Consider the following 18,009-nt stretch of genomic DNA (forward strand, 5'->3'; position numbering starts at 1 on the left):
AGAAAGGGTGTTGGATTTTGTCAAATGCTTTTTCTGTGTCAATTGATATGACTATGTGATTTTTATCTCTCAATTTGTTTATGTGATGTATCACGTTTTTGGATTTGCGGATATTGTACCATCCTTGCATCCCTGGGATAAAACCTACTTGGTCATGTTGTATGATCTTTCTGAAGTACTTCTGGATCTGATTTGCTAGAATTTTGTTGAGGATTTTGGCATCTATGTTTATGGGGGATATTGGCCTATAATCCTCTTTCATTGTGTTGTCTTTATCTGGTTTTAGTATTAGGGTGATGCTAGCTTCATAGAATGAGGTTGGAAGTGTTCCTTCCTCTTGAATTTTTTGGAATAGTCTGAGGAGGATAGGTTTTAGTTCTTCCTTGAATGTTTGGTATAACTCCCCTGTGAAGCCATCTGGACCCGGGCTTTGCTTGCTGGGAGCTTTTTGATGACTGCTTCACTTTCTTCCATAGTTATCAGCCTATTGAGGTTTTTAGAATCTTCCTGATTGAGTTTTGGAAGGTTGTATTTTTCCAGGAATATGTCCATTTCCTCCAGGTTGTCTAGTTTGTTGGAGTAGAGGTGTTCATAGTATTTTTTAACAATCCTTTGTATTTCTGTGGGGTCTGTTGTTATTTCACCTCTTTCCTTTCTAATTTTGTTTATTTGGGTACTCTCTCTTTGCTTCTTGGTGAGCCTGGCTAGAGGTTCATCAATCTTGTTTATCCTTTCAAAGAACCAGCTCTTGATTTCATTGATATTTTTTTTTGTTTTGTTTTTTGGTCTCTATGTCATTTATTTCTGCTCCAATCTTTATTACATCATTCCTTCTGCTCACTCTGAGCTTTTCTTGTTGCTCTCTTTCTAATTCTTTAAGTTGTAGAGTTAGATGATTTACTACCATTTTTTCTTGTTTTTTGAGGTAGGCCTGTAGAACTATAAACTTCCCTCTCAGGACTGCTTTCATTGTGTCCCATCGATTTTGGGTTGTTGTGTTTTTATTGTCATTAGTTTCCAGGATGTTTTTAATTTCTTCTTTGATCTCATTGGTAACCCAATCATTATTTAATAGCATGCTATTCAGCTTCCAAGTGTTTGAGTTTTTTGGATTGTTTTTATTATAGTTTATTTCTAATATTATGCCATTGTGGTCTGAGAAGATGCTTGGTACGATTTCAATCTTCTTGAATTTGGGGAGACTTTGCTTGTTACCCAATATGTGGTCTATTTTTGAAAATGACCCATGTGCACTTGAGAAAAACGTATATACCGCGGCTTTGGGGTGAAATATTCTGAAGATGTCAATTAAGTCCAACTAATCTAGTGAGTCATTTAGAATTGCTGTTTTTGCTGATTTTTTTGTCTAGAGAATTTATCCAGTGATGTCAGTGGTGTATTAAAGTCCCGTAGTCTGTATTGTTGTCGATCTCTCCCTTGATATCTTCAAGGAGTTTTTATATGTATTTGGGTGCTCCTGCATTGGGTGCATATATGTTTATCAGGGTTATATCCTCTTGTTGTATCGATCCCTTTAATATTATGAAGTGGCCTTCCTTTATCTCTTGTTATGGCCTTCACTTTGAGGTCTATTTTGTCAGATATAAGTATTGCTACCCCAGCTTTTTTTTTTTTTTTCATTTCTGTTTGCCTGAAAGATATTTTTCCATCCCTTCACTTTCAGTCTGTGTGAGTCCCACGTTCTGAGCTGGGTCTCTTGTAGACAGCATATATATGGGTTTTGTTTTTTTATACATTCAGCCACTCGATGTCTTTTGATTGGAGCATTTAGTCTGTTAACATTTACAGTTATTATTGAAAGGTACTTGTTTGTAGTCATTTCTATTTTTGTGCCTGTGTTCCTTCTTACCTTTTTATTTCTTCTTTTTATAGTATTCCATTTAGCATTTCTTGCATTGCTGGCTTGGTAGTGATAAACTCCCTTAGCCTTTTTTTTTTGTCTGTGAAGCTCCTGATTTCCCCTTCAATTCTGTTTGATAGTCTTGCTAGATAGAGTATTCTTGGATTCAGTCCTTTGGTTTGCAACATTTTGTATACATCCTTCCATTCCCTTCTAGCTTGATGTGTTTCTGTTGAGAAATCATTTGATAATCTGATGGGGGATCCCTTGTAGGTAACGGTGTCTCTCTCTTGCAGCCTTTAAGATTCTCTGTCATTAACATTTGTCATTGTAATTATGACGTGACTTGGTGTGGGTCTTTTGGGATTCATCTTGCTTGGGCCTCTCTGTATTTGTGTAACTTTTTTCTCCTTCATATCCAGGAAGTTTTCTGTCTTTATTTCTTCAAATAGATTTTCTAATCCTTGCTGCTCTTCTTGTCCTTCTGGCAGCCCTATTATATGTATGTGACTTTGTTTCGTGTTGTCCCAAAGCTCCCTTAGGCTGTACTCCTGCTTTTTAATTTTTTTCTCCAGTTGCTGTTCAGATTGAGCTTGTTTCTCTACCTTATCTTCTAACTCACTAATCCGGTCCTCTGCTTCTTCTAGTCCAGTGGTCGGCAAACTCATTAGTCAACAGAGCCAAATATCAACAGTACAACGATTGAAATTTCTTTTGAGAGCCAAATTTTTTAAACTTAAACTTCTTCTAACACCACTTCTTCTAACACCACTTCTTCAAAATAGACTCATCCACGCTGTGGTATTTTGTGGAAGAGCCACACTCATGGGGCCAAAGAGACGCATGTGGCTTGCGAACCGCAGTTTGCTGACCACGGTTCTAGTCTACTGTTGAAACCTTCCATGGTGTTTTTGATTGTAGGTATATCACTTTTGATTTCTTCCTGATTCTTGCATAGGTTGTTGATTTTCTCATCCATCCGTTGTATGAATTGTACGACCATTACTCTGAATTCATTTTCTGTCATGTTGCAGACTTCAATTTCAATAATTTCCTTTCTTGGTGACTCCTCATTTTCTTTTCTCTGAGGATTGTGTCATCTCCCCATTCTGACTATCACCAGAAGGTTCAAACATTGAGTTGTGTGGGCCTGGGCCGTGTGCAGTGGAAGCTTTGCACTACCCGAGTTACTGAAGATCCCCGACACCAAGACGTATGGCTGCTGTGGGCTGGTGGGAACCAGGCTTGCTCAGGGTCAGCATTACCTGCGCTCAGTGTGGCCTTGTGTGCTCACCTAGAATCAGGGACCCTGCCTGCACCGCACTGAAACAGAGACCCTGCTGGTCTGTGCCGAAAATCAGAGTCCCCTAGTGCATTCCAGGAGTTCCCCTGTGCCTGCACCAAGAATCAAGTATCAGAGTCTCTATTGATTTGTGCAGCCTCTTGTTGAGAATCAGGATTCCTGTGTGCGCATGCACCAAGAATTAGTCACTGGCTCTTAGTGTGAATGCACTGGGAGTCAGGGATCCCAGGCGTACGCGATATGAAACAGAGTCAAGTCACTGGTGCTCAGTGCTGGCTCCCGCCCGGAGAATCAGGGTCCTGGTCAGCTTGGGGGACTGGGTTGCACAGTAGCACTATGTCGGCAGGACGTCCACTCCTGCACTGTGGAAAACAGACTTCCGTGTGCTCTTGCCCAGAATCGAAGTCAGGTGGCACTGCCGCCCTCAGTGGGCTTCGCGTTTGGTTGCCTGATTGCGTTGTGGGGAAACAGATCCCCAGTGTCTACGCGCTCCCAGGTTCAAATTCCTGTAGCGGCACTGTGGCCCATGTGAGGGGTGGGTCTATCAGTTACTATGGCGCTGCCCACGAGCCTGCGGGGAGAGGGATAGGCCATGTGACTCACAGAAATCTGTGGCCAGAATATGTGGATTCTTGGTGTCTGTGGGTCTGCAGCTGTGGTCGCAGGTCTCTGTCCCCAGTGGCTCCAGGGTCCTGGTTTGCATCTGAGACCAGACTGGGTGGTGCTGAGGCCAGGATCCTAGTCTCAAGCAGCTCTGTTTCTCAAGATGGCATGGTCTCTGTGTCTGCGCTGGCCTCCTGGAGTGTCTGTGGTGGGAGCGGGGCTCCACCGATTAAGACTGCCTGGTTTGGCAGCCCCTTGGAAGACCTGCAGAATCTAACTTTCCCTAGGTCATACACACATACACCACACACTCCTAGCTCATATACACGTCCACACACTCCTCTATCGCTCCCTCACCCTCTCACACTCTCTCCCTCCCTACCTTCCTGCCGGTTGCCATCTTCCTTCCCCCTAAACATTTCTCATGATTCAGTAAATCAGAATAGTATAGGAATAAAAAACCCAATATTTGGAACAGCAGACCTATCATATTGCTTACAGTCTCAAAGAAAACTATGAAAAAACAGCAAGACAATACTAACAAATATGTCTTTTTGAAAAAAACCTGATAATGATTCTAAGTATAAGATATTGGAAGCCAGAGGAGGGGTACCTATGGTCAAAGATGATGGAAATTAATTCAGTCCCCTGTTTTCCCAGAACTAGAGAATAAAATGCTTCATGATCGATGACCTAGCCTTAAAAAATATGCCCTTTGTAGTTAAAAAGGGAATTAACCTTCTATAGCAAAGCAATATCAAGAGTACTTAGAATTATGTGATCTTTTTAGAGAATGCCTTAAACCTAACAGCAGAGAGGGAAAGAGCAGAGGGAAATCCTAGCACCCAGAAACTTCTCTGATTAGTAACCCTTACTAGCTAAGAATAGCTGTGCCTCTAACTATATTTGCTGAGAAGTTACTGAGAATATATTAACATAACTGTATGAACTACTTAGTGTCTGGCTGAATTTAGTTTAACTATGTACTACCAATCTTCGTTAAGCATACTGAAGATCAATATGCAGGGTGGGGCAAACTGAATTTACAGTTGTCTATATGAAAAATAATACAATCCTATATAATGAAGAGGTAATATGCAAATTGACCCTCATGCCCTCATTTCACAAGATGGCCACCCCCATGTCATAAGATGGCCGGCAGGGGCAGGCAGTTGGGGGCAACCAGGCCTGCAGGGGAGGGCAGTTGGGGGAGACCAGGACTGCAGGGGAGGGCAGTTGGGGGTGATTGGTCTGGCAGTGGAGCAGCTAGGTGTCAATCATGTCCACAGGGGAGTGGATAGGTGTCAATCAGGCTGGCAGGGGAGCAGTTAGGGGGCTCTCAGGCTGGCAGGCAGAGTGGTTAGGAGCAATCAGGCAGCCAGGCAGGCAAATGGTTAGGAGCCAGCAGTCCCGGATTATGAGAGGGATGTCCAACTGCCGGTTTAAGCCCCATCCCACAAGGATCCCAAGGGGTCCCAGATTGGAGGGTGCAGGCTGGGCTGAGGAACACCCCCCTCCCCAGTGCACGAATTTCATACACAGGGCCTTTAGTAATAAATAAATAATCATACAAGAATGAACTGTGTTTCGTGTACTCATAGCTATGTGCCTACTTTTTCCCCACCCTGTACCCTCACTTCAGTATGTTCTGCTTTCCCACTGCATTACTGGGCCCCTAATGTTTTATTCCATATGTTTGCCCAATTGACCTGCCATAATTAGAGTTCATCAGCCATCCAAAGCAGAGATAACTCTTCCCATTTATGTTATATTGTTACTACTACAATTCTGTTCATTTTACTTCCTTATATTTGTAGAGCCCCTTATTTTATTTCAGAGTATGTGTTCTTGAAATGCACAGAATGACTAGTTTCCTGACATGGAATTGAAAGGACTTTGTGGTCAAATCTTTTACAACAGGAATTCCTTTTTTATTATTTTCAATATTGCTGTACTCAGTCATTCTGGAAACTTTTAGTCCCCTCACCCCTCAGAAGGCAGCTGTTCTACTGTTTGAAACTCAAAGGTGAGCAGACATCTGCCTCCCACCCTGTTGTCTCTTTCCTGGAGCAGCTGCCAGAACTATCTGCTTTGGGAACACTCATGTAGTCTTTTATTTTCTAAGCTAAACTCTTCCAGGTCTGGCTAGCATTCTTCATAAGATAGGTCACCTTTCTGATTGACTTCCTATGAATATATTCCAATTTTTCAAAATAATCTATGAAATGTGACATTCATAATTAAGCCAGGAGTCTAGATCTAGACCAGTGATGGGCAACCTTTTGAGCTTGGTGTGTCAAACTTCACCAAAAAACTGAGCATAACTCGGGTAGTGTGTCACTTTGAGGAAAAAACATTATTTCGCAAATGTTTCATCCTCAGGAGCAGCAAATGTTTCATCCTCGGCATGCGGCCGCCTCAGCGGCTGCGTGTCATCAGAAATGGCTACGCGTGTCAGTGCTGACACGCGTGTCATAGGTTCGCCATCACTGACTAGACTGACTGGAGGAGGAGACTGTAGCCCTCTCCTGTTCTCCTGGGAAAATATAAATCTTTGGGCTGCATTAATATAAATTTACTAATAGTTTCTTGCTGTGATGGTTGATAATGAGTCAATCGAAATGCTCCAACACTTCTTATCTGAACTGTGGTAATAGATGACAAGCAGAGTTTGAGTTTGGTGTAATACTGCTGTGAGGGAGGTTGTGGACCCAGTGTGGTTGTGGACCCAGTCCAGATCACACAGCTAATGACAGTGCCCATTGGAGCATCCAGGTTTTCCTATTCTCCAGAGCTCTTTCCTCTCTCACTTGAGTGGACTGATGATACAATGTTCTTAGAACTCATAGAAGATGTCTTTATAATCATGGTACTAAATCATCAAAGTGACTTTTTCACAAGACACTGTAGTCATTTCAGTCAATGATGGACCACATATACAGTGGTCCCATAGGACTGAAATGGAGCCAAAAATTTCCCATCACCTACTGGTGTTGTAGCACAAGACATTACTCAAGTGTCTGTGGTGGATGAGACTAGGGTAAGCAAGCCCACTGCACAGACAGTCATATAAAACTATACCACATACAATATGTACAGTACATAATACTTGATAATGAAAATAAATGACTGTGCTACTTATTTATATATTTACTATGTACATTTTATCAATATTTTAGAACGCACTCTTTCTAAAAAAGTGACTTCAGTATATTTTAAAATATACTCTAGGAAGATAGTAATTTCTGGATGCCTGTCTAAATGGAATATTTACAAAAACTATTGAATATCCAACTGATTCAAAGTAAAAATATGTGTAGATTCCACAAGTTGAGTGTACATAAATAACAGTGACTTCCAGACACAAGTATTCATTTACTATTTATTTCTTTTCATTCACACAAAAACTTCCTAATATTTAGGTTGAAAATATGCTTGATAAGACCTATCAATGAACATGGTAAAATTGGAACAATGTTCAGTTTTCCTCATCAGAAAAAAAATACCACCTAAAAAATGTAATAAGTAATTAAGGCTAGATTTTCCTCATTTACCACTTCTGACACCCATAATAGTTCAAATGAGACATTTTCCACAATTGATATATTACAAAGGCAAAATATGCATGCAATTTTTTGTTGTTTCATTAAAATCTTATGTTCTCTTTTCCATTGATATATTTACTAACCTCTTCGAGGACTCTCATGATTGAAGAGAATACCGTTCACAGCGAAGAGATTATATGCCTCACGGAAGTTCACCACAATCCAGTAGGCATATAGTTTCGCTGCCCCTGTTGGAATAATTTTTGAAAAGCAAATAAAAGACAGTGATCATTACAAAAGACAGTATCATATTATTAAAAAACAGTGATTTTTACTCATCTTAAACAAGTAACAACTTGCAAGAATTACAATCTGTAATTACCAAGATAGAAAAAAAATGGGTCAAATGCCAAAGACAAAATAAAGGTTCCTTTGCCAGTTAGTCAGGTGTACAAGGAAATATTTAAGAATTGCTTAATTCTGTAATATCCATGGTTCTTCCTTTCACAATCTAACTGATTTCAACTATAGTGTGTGCCATCTATCAAGTGGACCTTCTTAGATTTTATTCCCTTTTTCTTAGTACTAAGGAATTAGAAAGTGAAAAATATGGGATCTTAATATTCTAGCTGCTTAGAAATTTTATCACCGAATTCTATTTTTTGTTTGTTTTGTTTTTGCTTTTTAAAGGTTTGAACTCAGGAAGACTTTCATCAGGAGATAAAAAACATGAAACCATATCACTTCAGCACAACAGTTCAGAAAAAGGAATCATGTCTGGTCCAATTTTTCTTTGAGTGATCTGTGTGAAAGGGTTGAATGAACATGAATTGGTGAGGTGAGGTGATAATTTCACCCTGGAGGCAATGGCAGCAAACACTGTAGTTAGCAATGTATAAAGGTATGCTTCTCAACAAGTCTAGTCACTTTATTCTATCTTAATGTGAACCTCACACCCAAATGACTTCAGCCATGAGACATGAACAGAATTAAAGGAGAAACACACATGCCGACACCCATAGAGAGCACAGAGCATGTGCAAGTGGTATGTAGGCATTCTTACCATATGGTGATCGAGGGTAAAAGGGAGTGGTCTCCTTCTGGGGTATTTCTTGCACTTTCCCGTAAAGTTCACTTGTTGAGGCTTGATAGAACTTCACAGAGTTGATAAGGCCACAGGTCTTAATTGCATCCAAGAGCCTTAAAGTGCCAACTCCGTCAACATCCGCAGTGTATTCAGCCAGGTCAAAAGAAATCTGGAGACAGCAGAAAGCAGTGGGTACAGTAAGGGAAACAGCAACAAAGATGCTGATGGCTAACAACGATTTTTTTTTTACAATATCACACACATAGAAAAGTTATGCTTGTGAGAAAATATTTCCTAATAGAATAAAAGTGTGGATATCATCTATTTCTAACACCAAGTGGATGGAAATACCTTAAGAAATAAGTATCTGTTGTAAAATGACACTAGAATCACACCCCTCACGTCTTAATTCTAGGCTGCAGTCCCCAGGGCAGTGTTTCTCAAAGTGCAGAGCCCAGCTCCTCGACATCACCTGGGGTGCTCCTGGAAAATAAAGATTGGCCCAGTCTCTGGGGGGAGGGCTGAGGAATGCATATCTGTAATGAGTCCCAGCTGATTTTACCCACAGAGAAGTGTGAGAACATGAGCTTAAGAACAGCTGATTAAAAATGATTGTTTTATTTTTTATTTAAGGTACAACAATGACTTTTTAGTAATTGGGATATATAAATAATCTTTTACTTATGAGGCATACTGAATACTTCAAGTCGTAAACGTATATTGAACTAAATGATTTCTAACCACAGGGTGTAAAGGGATAATTCAATATTCAGCAGTTTTAACATAATCTTTAAAAATAAATGACATATGCTTTTTTCTTATAAGCACAATAAACCAATTTAACTAATATTCAAATCGTGTAAAATAATAAGGCTGAAAATCCTTGTCACTGGTTTATTTACTGGCCAAACACAGCCAGGCACTATGCAGACCTGCTTCCTGCTGCCTGGTGAACAACCTTTGGTGTTCACCTGGAAGAAGCCTTCTCTGGGTGAGAGGTTACCAGCCTTCATCACTGCCCAGTCCTGGTGTCCCCCAAGCAGTACTCTATGCATAGAGTACCTAGGGAATGTAAGCAATGGTTAATCAGGGCCCTAACTCAGATCACTACACTCATGTTATGTAGGCCTGTAATACAGCTCACAGGGTAGCCATGAGATAAAAGAGAAACATGTTTCACCCATAAACTTTCAAAGCCAAGGAAGCACAATTTGGGACTATTTTCTTCTTTTTTTTAAATAATTTATTGTGGTAAAATTTACATACCATAAACTTACCCTTTTGAACTTTACAACAGTGATTTTTAGTATATTTGCAGCTTTATGTAATCATCACCATCTAATCCAGAACATTTCATCATCCCCAAAAGAAACTCTGTACCTATCAGCAATCACTTTTCACCTTCCCATTCCCACCCTGACAACCACTAATCAACTTTCTGTCAATATGCATTTACCTAATCCAGACATTTAATATTGACAGAATCATACACTATGTGTCCTTTTGTGACTGGCTTCTTTCACATACCATATTTTCATTTCTCTTGAATATGTACTTAGGAGTAGGGTCATTTGGTAACACTATGTTTGACATTTTGAGGAATTGCCAGATTGTTTTTCAATGTGGCTGCACCATTTCACATTCTCACTAGCAGTTAATGAGGTCTCTAATTGCTCTACACCTTACCCAGTAGTCTATTTCTTTGATTATAGGCATCATACTGAGTGTGGTATCTTGTGTGTTTTTTTAAATTAAGATATAATTGATCTATAACATTATATTAGCTTCAGATATACAATATAAAGATTTGATAAGTGTATATACTAGTATTATGAAATGATCACCAAAATAAGTCTAGTTAACAATCATCACCACACATAGTTATAAATATTTTTCTTGTGATGAGAACTTTTAAGATCTACTCTCTTAGTAACTTTCAAATATACAATAGAGTATTATTACCGACTAGAGGCCCGGTGCACAAAATTTGTGCATGGGTAGGGTCCCTTGGCCTGGTGGGCGATCAGGGCCGATCTGAGGGGCAAATGGCAGGGTGATTGGGAGGCTCCCACTGGCACCTGCCTTGGAGGCGACTGGCGGGACGATCGGGGGGGTGGCAACAGCCCAATCTCTGGCCTGTCCCACCCCCCGCCACTGATGCTGGTCGCCTCCATCTGCGGGGTGACTGGTGGGGCGATCGGGGGCCCCCGTTGGCACCCGCCTTGGCTGGTCTGGGGCCTGCGGGCGGGGGGTAGCTCCTGTGTTGAGCATATGCCCCCTGGTGGTCAGTGCACATCATAACAACTGTTTGTTCCACCGGTCATTCCACCGTTCAGTCAATTTGCATATTAGGCATTTATTATCCTACCTAATAAAAAGGCAATATGCAAATGGACCATACCTTCGACACGCCCACAAGCCACGCCCACAAGCCAATCAGAGCAAGTATGTAAATTAACCCAACCAAGATGGCTACAGCCACAGAGAGCAAGGTTTCCCAGGTAACAGAGCAAGCCAAGCTTTCTGCCTGCTCTTGCCAGGCCTAAGCCTCAACACAAGCTACAAAGTTTCAATTATAGAAGGTAAACAAATTCAAACAGAAATGGCGGCAGAACGGAGCTTGAGAGAGCAGGCCAGGGTTGCCCCAGGCAACAGGGGAAGCAAAGCTTTCCGCACACCCTGGCCAGGCTCACCCGCTTAAGGGTACAAAGTTTCAATTATAGAAGGTGAATTAACTGCAACAGAAATGGCTGCCAGCCGCGGAGGGAGCAGCAGGCTTGGCTCCGCTCCAGGCTACAAAGTTTCAATTGTAGAAGGAAAATAAATTCCAGATACCAGGGCCTCCGCTTGGGTTGCCATGGGGCGTGGTCAGCCTGCAAACCACCACAAGCCCCTCGCTCAGGCCACCCCACGCCCCAAGGGAACCCCACCCTAATCAGGGACACCCTTCATGGCAAACCAGCTGGCCCCCACTCCTGCACCAGGCCTCCAGCCTATCTAATAAAAGAGTAATATGCAGATTGACCACCACTCCAACACACAATATGGTTTCCCCCATGTGGTCAAAGATCCTGCCCCCATGTGGAAACAAGATGGCCACCACAAGATGGCCAGCAGGAGAGGGCAGTTGGGAGGCACCTGGCCTGCAAGGGAGGGCAGTTGAGAGGAACCAGGCCTGCAGGGGAGGGCATTTGAGAGGGACCAGGCTTGCAAGTGAGGGCAGTTGGAGGTGATCAACCCTGCAGGAAAGGGCAGTTAGGGGTGACCAGGCCAGCAGAAGAGGGAAGTTGGGGGCAAACAGGCTGGCAGGGGAGCAGTTAAGCATCAACCAGGCTGGCAGTGGAGTGGTTAGGGGGTGATCAGGCTGGCAGGCATAAGTGGTTAGGGGCAATCAGGAAGGCAGGCAGGCAAGCAGTTGGGAGCCAGCAGTCCTGGATTGTGAGAGGGATGTCCAACTGCCTGTTTAGGCCCGATCCCGGTGGGGTCCCAGATTGGAGAGGGTACAGGCTGGGCTGAGGGACAACCCCCCTCCATGCACGAATTTCGTGCACCGGGCTTCTAGTATAGGATAGTCACCATGCTATACATTACATCCTTATGACTTATTTATTTTATAACAGAAATTTTTTGTCTTTTGATCACTTTCACCCATTTTTTCACAGTGCCCACCACCCCTACCCTGCTCTGGCAGCCACCAAAGTGTTCTCTGTATCTATGAGTCATTTTTTTCTTTTTTTAATTCCACAAATAGGTGAGATCTTAAAGTATTTGCCTTTCTCTGTCTGACTTATTTCACTTAGCATAATGTCCTCAAATCCTTCCATGCTATTGCACATGGCAGGATTTTTTTCTTTTTCCATCGATGGACAATTAGGTTGTTTCCATATCTTGGCTATTATCAATAATGTTGCAAGAACATAGGGGTGCAGATATCTCTCAGTATTTTCATTTTGTCTGGATAAATCCACAGAGATGGAATTGCTGAATGATTTGGTAGTTCTACTTTAACTTTTTTAGAAACCTCCATGATGTTTTCCATAGTGGCTCACCAGTTCACTTTCTCACCAACAGTGCAAGCAGTCATGACTACCCCACCAATTCTCCCTCCTACGTTCTCTTTACCTACTGTACTCATAACCTCAAAATACAGACTAAAAAAAAGAATGCACATTTAAAAAAATCTGAAACCTATAAGGCAAACGTTAAACAAACAAACAAATACACAAAAATACCCTCCCCCCCATTCATACTAGGGTATAAGCTTCATAAGGGCAGGAGCCTTGACTATTTCTGCTCACCATTAAATTCCCTAGAATGACATCAAATGTACATGGAATTTAAAAATGAAAATTCATTTGAAGAAAAGTTGTATTTATATCTATTTATTTATTATGAATTAAATAAAACATACATTTAACTCTCCTACAACTGTTAATAGAACTATCTTCTAAAGCATAAATAAATTTGAAAAAGTATTTGAATAAAAATTTGAGTAAAGAATAATTCAAACACAGCAGAAAAAATTTCATAAGAAATTGATGAATAAAGCCTAACTTCTTTCAGGCATTTCAGTTGAAACAAAAAAGAAAAATACATGGATGAATTTAAAGAAAGACAAAATTATGTCAAAAGAAATAAAATGGCAAGATGTAGCACAGTAGTTAGGAACTGCAATGCGAGGTCTGACCGAATAATACATCAGACTTCCAGGAAAACCTATGAACGTAACCACCATTGAAGTCTATACTCCCACTAGAGGCTGAAGAAGATGGACCTAGAAGCTTTCATGCAAGTGTCCAAGAAGAAACTGATGATACATAAAACAAGAAATGCTGATAATTATAGATGACTAGTGGCCTGGTGCACGAAATTCGTGCATGGGGGTTTGGGGGCTGTCCCACAGCCCGGCCTGCATCGTCTCCAATCTGGGACCCCTCGAAGGATGTCCTACTGCCAGTTTATCGGGATCAGGCCTAAACCAGCAGTCAGACATCCCTCTCGCAATCCGGGACTGCTGGGTCCTAACTGCTCACCTGCCTACCAGCCTGATTGCCCCTAAATACTCTGCCTGCCGGCCTGCTCCTCCCCAACTGCCCCCACCGCCAGCCTGCTCACCCCCAAATGCCCCCCTGCCAGCCTGATCACCCCGACTGCCCCCTGTGCCAGAGTGCTCAGCCCTAACTGCCTCCCCTGCTGGCCTGCTCGCCCCCACTCTCCCTCCCCACTGGCCTGCTTGCCCCCAACTGGCCCCTGCTGGCCTGCTCACTCCAAACTGCCCCCCCCCCACTGTCCTGATCACCTCTAACTGACCCCCACTGACGGCCTGCTCACCCCCAAATGGCCCCCCTGCTGGTCTGCTTACCCCCAATGGCCCCTGTCGTCCCATCCTGGCCTGATCACTCCCAGGTGACCCAAGGTCCCAGCCCCTCCTTTTTATTTTTTAATTTTTTATTTTTCAGCACCTCCTTGAGCAGAGGCCAGGGCCGGCTGGAAGCAAGTATCTAGGATTTATTTATCTTCTATAATTGAAACTTTGTAGCCTTGAGCGGAGGCCAGGGCCAGCCAGGGCGGGAAGCTTGGCTTCCTCCATCGCCGGGGGCAACCCAAGCCTCCTGCCCAGCTCCAGCTCCGTGGCTGCCGCCATTTTTGTTGGGATTTATTTATCTTCTATAATTGAAACTTTGTAGCCTTGAGCAGAGGCCAGAGCCGGCCAGGGCGGGAAGCTTGGCTTCCTCCATTGTCGGAGCAACCCAAGCCTCCTGCTTGCTCCAGCTCTGTGGCCAGCTGCCATCTTGGTTGGGTTAATTTGCATACTCACTCCTGATTGGCTGGTGGGTGTGGCTTGTGGGTGTAGCGAAGTGATGGTTAATTTTCATGTTTCTCTTTTATTAGTGTAGATAGATATTACTTTCTTTTAATATAGTTAACACTAACATTCTGTTCTGTGGCCTTATTTTACACAGTTGTTCAGCCTTACATTCTTTATTTTGATTCATCAATATGCTGGCTAAACTTTGGTTTTCCAAAAGGAGTGCCTAGGTGCTGTATAACCCATGTAAAATTTGTTTCTAATTTTGTTTTAAAATGGTCTTGCAGGGAATATTGGATTATATAAAGTTCCTGAACCACATGTTTTTTTTTGCTCTACTCTCTTCCAGAGCCAAGGGATTTTTGATTTATTCATTTAACATGTATTGTTGAGTGCCTATCATATGTTAAACAGTAGTGGGTAAAGGAGACCATGTCCCTGTCCTCATGGGTCTTCTAGCCTAGTGGAGAGAGATAAGCTATCAACAAAAATCAGTTGGTGACAACTATTATGGAAATAATGAAGGGTGGAGGAGGGATATATTTAGAGATTCAATTGAAAATGGAAAAATACTGTCAAAAATATTTTCACTTCAATGTTTTTATGTTTGTTTAACTTTCAGGGTATTTTTAGGAACTGAGGTTGATTACAATGGAAAAGCATTAACCTGAAGATGAACAGTTCTTTCAGTCACTATTTTATTTACAAATCTAAAATATCTTGTCATGAAATCCTACCCTATAATGTGAAGGATTAAATGTTGAAAAAGGTTCTAGGCAGTATATCTCTATTTCATCATAATTTCAAGTACATCTGAAAAAAACATCAAAGACTTCTTATCTCAAAGACCATACAAGAGATTTTTTAAAAACACTTAGAGAATACAATCAAATTCAACAGCTAACTTGTTAAGTGTCTAGCACCTTCAAAACACTGTTCCTAAAAAGGAATCCAAACTCAATACAGTATCTTCGTCTTCACGAATGAGACGGTACTTTAAAATAATGCCTAAAATATCTATTAATCTTACTTGGTGTGGAAAAGTTCTTCGTGTACAGGTTATTTTGAAAAGTTGGAATTTTTTCAACCTATTTTCCAACTAACGAGTCATGAAAATAATATTAATATGAAGGGTCCCTGTCTAAATCTGTAGAATTTTGGCTAACACAAGACCATATTTCAGAAAATTGCTTGATAACAAAGCACATGCTTCCAAGCTAACATACTTGGAAAGGAGTTTCAGAATGAAAATCAGAGTCTATAAACAGGATGATTTACTGCTTAGTCACAATAAATCTAGGTGTAGAGAAAACATGAAGATAATGTTGTTGCTAGATAATTATGATGATGATGACACATATTTTTGTGGCATCTGGACCCCACTAACGTTTTTAGATGTTATCTTATGAACATCCCTTACATTCCTTGAGACAATGAGAGAACATATATTCTTTTAGTTCTGCAAATGGGAAATCAAGAATAAAATAATTTAGTTAAAATTTCACAAAGTCAAAGCACAGCCCAGTTATCTGCCCAGGAAGAACCTGTCCATTAGACTTTAAATCCACAAAGCACTTGTCATTTTCATCCCACCCACTCCCCTAAAGAATCTGTGACAAAAACGACAGCAAAAATTTCAAATGGCAGCAGCAGCAAATTCCAAGGGCATTTCTTAGAACAAGACTTGCCAGAAATGAGGAGCCACACAGGACTTTGGTCATAAAATATTTGCCTTACAATCTCAGAATACTAGTTAAACTGCAATACAACAGAATTTACCAAGTTCTTAAATTTTGAAACCTGCCTTGCAATAGGGAGGGATAAAGTCATCTCAGGACAAAACTGACACCTTTCAAAGGTAAGGGAAATCACTGCCCAGGATTAGTGCCGGATCCCATTATTTAAACTGCTATTGCAACCAAATCCTATGTATTATGACCCCTTTTCCAAAGCCATGTTTGTCCAAGAAGGTGATTTTACCCTAAATTCCTGATAAAGATCCAATGTAGGTATTTTTATTTTGACATGTAGACCTCTACCCCATGCAAAAGTAAGACCACACGGTATGGTCACACAATACCCTGCACTATATACTACACGATTAAGTATCCTTTGGCTACAAATTAGTGTGTGCCCAAAAAAGCTCTTTTCTTTAAAAGAGTATAAAACATTCAGAGGTGACTGAAATTCAAATTAATCTAGATGTATGTCTCTACACTTTAAATTTATTAACCTTTTAAGAGAATGTCCATTGCCCAAAGGCTACGGGGTAAACTCCTTCCAGGAGACCAACAATTTAGAAAGTTTTTGTTAGTCATATCACACCTATACCCTAAAAGGATAGATGTAGATTTAAATAGCAAAATTTCCAAAGCACTTCTCTATGTGTCAGCCTCAGCGGAGATCAGAAGCCATGGAGGCCGGCCAGAAGCCACTGTTCATTATCCCCCACCCAGATATCTACCGGCTAAAACTTCAAAGCAACTCCAAGTGTGAGAACAGAATTTAGCTATTTTTTAAATTTTTAAAGTAACATAGTGACTATAATATTAACTAATTTAAAAATTAAAGTTTTTCTTATCTTAAGTCCTTCCCAGGGATAAGAGGTTATACCAGGCAACTCTGACTTCCCATGAGCTGTCAGACACAGGGGACTTCATTTAAGACTCCCCACTCTGGATTTGACCCAAGATTGTTATTGACTAAAAGCTTTCTAAAATATCACTGGGCCTCATGGCTGATACCAAAGTTCTAGACTTTGGCACTGTCACTCAGGGAACAGGAAAAGAAATCCTGAACTCTTCATCCACTGACATTTCATAAAATTGTGTGGGGAAAGTATTGAAGTGATGGAAATAAGGACTGTGGGGAAAATAGCAAGGAATACAAAAATAGACCCTAATTTGAAGCAAGCTTTAAATGGGTTTCTGGTGTTTGGATTTCTGCTCTTTAGAAAATTATTTGAGCTAATGTTTGGCATTAGCTGCTGAAAACTGTCTATAACATAAAGCAATTGGAATTAAACTAATAAAATCTTACACCATTTCAATCCATAGATTTTTTTAAAATATATTTTATTGATTCTTCACAGAGAGGAAGGGAGAGGGACAGAGAGCTAGAAACATCGATGAGAGAGAGACATCGACCAGCTGCCTCCTGCACACCCCCCACCGGGGGATGTGCCCGCAACCAATGTACATGCCATTGACCGGAATCGAACCCGGGACCTTCCAGTCCGCAGACCGACGCTCTATTCACTGAGCCAAACCAGTTTCGGCTCAATCCATAGATTTAATAATTAGATAAGGGTGATTTGCAATGAGTGTATAGATAGTTTATAAGTGAGAGCTTCTAAGTACTTAAGAAGTACTTTCGGGTGCTTATAAACAAAGTCCTGCTTTAAGTAGTTTGAACATTCTTGCTAAAATCTTGTTTGCAATATTAGTTTGCTTAGTGGTTTTTCAGAGACTGTTATGGTGAGTTTTAATAAGCCCTGTTCTGGAATTGCTCAAATCTTGACTCAGTGGGGACTGGATTAATAAGGTTTTAAATTCTCTCAAACACAAGGCCTTGTGCAAGATGTTAAGTATTAGGGAGTTCAACCACATGGTTCAAGCTAGATAGAGGCAAGAAAATTCTCGTCAGAGTCCGTCTACTAGGCCATTAACCCCACAGGAAACAACTTACCCTTCTATGGCTGCAACTTTTTAAAAGAAAGAGGAGAGGTAAATTTATGTAGCCTGGAGTGGACAGAGATGGAAGTTAAAATCCTAAATCCACTGGCATTTTGATATGTAAAAT

At 41.2% G+C, this 18,009-nt stretch overlaps 1 protein-coding gene across 1 annotated transcript in view; it reads right to left on the bottom strand.

Moving 5' to 3' along the window:
• The window catches only part of GMDS (GDP-mannose 4,6-dehydratase), a 687,968-nt gene that overhangs the window by 340,999 nt on the left and 328,960 nt on the right, over positions 1–18,009 (bottom strand). The window contains exons 5-6 of the mRNA XM_079777570.1: positions 8,376–8,568; positions 7,456–7,560 (exon numbers count right to left, since the gene is read on the bottom strand). Of these exons, the coding sequence (XP_079633696.1) occupies positions 7,456–7,560; positions 8,376–8,568 (298 nt within the window). The remainder of the gene's footprint in view (positions 1–7,455; positions 7,561–8,375; positions 8,569–18,009) is intronic.

The sequence above is a fragment of the Cnephaeus nilssonii genome (assembly GCF_951640355.1).
Source record: "Cnephaeus nilssonii genome assembly, chromosome: 7".
Classification (NCBI taxonomy): domain Eukaryota; kingdom Metazoa; phylum Chordata; class Mammalia; order Chiroptera; family Vespertilionidae; genus Cnephaeus; species Cnephaeus nilssonii.